Here is a 2,777-nt window from a genome sequence, read left to right on the forward strand (position 1 = left end):
TTTATAGTGAATGCCCCTATAAATGGTTTTATTTTTACGATTTAGTTTTAATCCAAATGATGCGTGTGCTAAGTGAGTGAACATCAAAGATCACACAACAGAAGTGAGCACGCTCTCGCTCTCTCTCTCTCTCTCTCCCTACCGTTAAGTAACTAGTGCATTGTTTTACTTACTTGTTTTTGACATATCCGAACGAACTACAAACTTTCCAGTGATGTCTGTGAGAAAGGGATATTAACTCGACAAGCTTGCGCATGTGCGCCGCCGCGCACTCAACCCACTCTGCGTGCTTTGCTCATCAGCTTGCACACATCAGCTATACAGGCGTTAATACTGAATGTTTAACATTATATTCATTGCATACATATACTTCGTAGACATCCTTAATCTCTAATAACCATTCTGCTGTCTGTTGTTCTGTTGTCCATGTTTCTTTGTCTGAATACGGCACTTATCGCATGCTGTGTGGTATCGGCGTTTGGTATCGGGGCATTTTAACGAGTACGAGTACAGGAGACCAGTATCGGTGCATCCTATCGCATGCTGTGTGGTATCGGCGTTTGGTATCGGGGCATTTTAACAAGTACTAGTACAAGAGCTCAGTATCGGGCCCGATACCGATACCAGTATCGGTGCATCCCTAATATATATCTATACAGTACACATACACACATATATTATGTAAATACAAACTCTTATTTTGGATGCAAATAATCGATTTTACAGCACTAAGATTTCAGCTAGTTCCAAAAAATAAATAAATAAATTGACAAAACACAACAAAATCACTAAAACTTTAAAATTACAATGCAATAAAGATATTATATAATATATATATATAAAAAATTTTAATTTCAGGTAGTTGCCAAATAAAATTTCTAAAACTAAAATAAAAATTAATAAAAAGTATATAGACATAAAAAAACTATTAAAATTAAAAACCTTACAATTAAAATAACAGAAAAATACACTATTCTTATATTAGTATTATATATATTGTCCCTTATACATATTCTGTATTTTATATACAAGAAATAAAATACAGAATACATTAATGAGTGTTAAGTTGACCTCATAGAAGAACTCCTCCTCATCGTTCACAAACAGCAGCTCTTCTTTGGGTTGAGCTGGACCAGATGTGCTCTTCTTGGCTGGTTTGCAGGTTTTACTGATCATCAGGCAGAACTGGCATTTACCGCTGGGTTTATTGGTCCTTTGTGCTTCAGCCATTTCCTTCCTGTGAAACCAGACATTATATCAGCATGAACTGTTTCTCAAACTCAGATCCATCTCAAACTACTTCTGTGAATGTTTTAGAAACATGAGAAATGTGTTTGTTTGTTTAATGGTGAAACACTTCACTCATGTTTACAGGGATGTGATGTGGCTGACCTATATTAGACACACGGTTACATAAGATCTTTATAAATCCACATGATGGCATTAGTGCTGGGCATCAATAACACTGTGACGCATTCAGCCTGACACAACACGACTATAGCTGAGTAACGCTTTCCTGCATCTTCCAGCAGGACGACAGCAACGACTCAAAGAAGTGACAATGGAAGAACTGGGTCTTTTTCTTTTTTTTAAGTTGATATCTGCTGGTTGATATGTGAAATATAATTGCTTAAACTGATCATGCACACTTTATGATTTTTTAAAATAACATTTTGCTTTTCAATTACCTTTTTTTTTTTTTAAGGCAAGACACCAGAGGTGAATAGGGTGTAAAAATTATCCAACAGATACTCTGCCATTTGACTGATTATTAGACATTAAGAATTGATTGACTGATTAAGAATTTCAAACATGATTTGTATAAGAAATTTTCTAAAATGTTATGTTAATGCAAGCGAGGCATTATCTAATTAAATATGGACTTATTTGCATACATTTCCAGGACAGAAATCTGAATATTGGATAAAGCCAGGTTTAAACTGTTGTTTTATTTTGTTGACATATGCGAGTTAAAGGTTTTTACAGAGAGGATTTTGGATTTTTCTTTTTATCTCTCCATAAGTCAGAAAACATTATCAACAGCAAATAAATAAAATCACCATGTTTTTAGGAACCAGTGTGATTTCAGTATTACTGAGATACTATTATAGTTATTAATATTTAGATTTTTTTTGTTTGTTTATTTTGAATTTTACTTTTATATTTTCTCTTTAAATTTTAAATCTTTAGTACATTTGTGTTTTGTCATTTTTATTAGCTTTTTTAATGTTTATAGTTTTAATTTAAGTTTTTTATTATATCAAGGTAAATTAAATGAAAATGAGATGTTGCCTTGGCAACTAGCTGAAATAAAATAAGTTTAATTTTTATATATATATTTATTTCAGTTCAAGTTTATTTTATTTCAAGCAACAGAAATTTGTTTTAGTTAACTCTAATAACCCTGTCAGGAATAAAATGTTGTATAAAATCAGGCCAATTATATATGAACAAACCCCTCTGAAAAATTCTTCAGAATATAGATAGGAATAAAACTTAAAGGGATAGTTCACCCAAAAATGAAAATTTGATGTTTATCTGCTTACCCCCAGGGCATCCAAGATGTAGGTGACTTTGTTTCTTCAGTAGAACACATTTGATGATTTTTAACTCCAACAGTTGCAGTCTATCAGTCGTATAATGCATGGCAATGGTAACAAAATCTATGAGAGTAAAAAAAACATGCACAGACAAATCCAAATTAAACCCTGCGGCTCGTGACGACACATTGATGTCCTAAGACACGAAACGATCGGTTTGTGCCAGAAACCGAACAG

At 33.1% G+C, this 2,777-nt stretch overlaps 1 protein-coding gene across 1 annotated transcript in view; it reads right to left on the reverse strand.

Annotated features, from left to right (window-relative positions):
* LOC107666811 (protein BCCIP homolog) overlaps positions 1 to 2,777 on the reverse strand; it is an 8,436-nt gene that overhangs the window by 1,287 nt on the left and 4,372 nt on the right. Inside the window, exon 6 of the mRNA XM_016458271.1 lies at positions 1,072 to 1,237. Within this exon, the coding sequence (XP_016313757.1) occupies positions 1,072 to 1,237 (166 nt within the window). The remainder of the gene's footprint in view (positions 1 to 1,071; positions 1,238 to 2,777) is intronic.

Source organism: Sinocyclocheilus anshuiensis, unplaced genomic scaffold (assembly GCF_001515605.1).
Source record: "Sinocyclocheilus anshuiensis isolate Anshui unplaced genomic scaffold, SAMN03320099.WGS_v1.1 scaffold1500, whole genome shotgun sequence".
NCBI classification, from domain to species: domain Eukaryota; kingdom Metazoa; phylum Chordata; class Actinopteri; order Cypriniformes; family Cyprinidae; genus Sinocyclocheilus; species Sinocyclocheilus anshuiensis.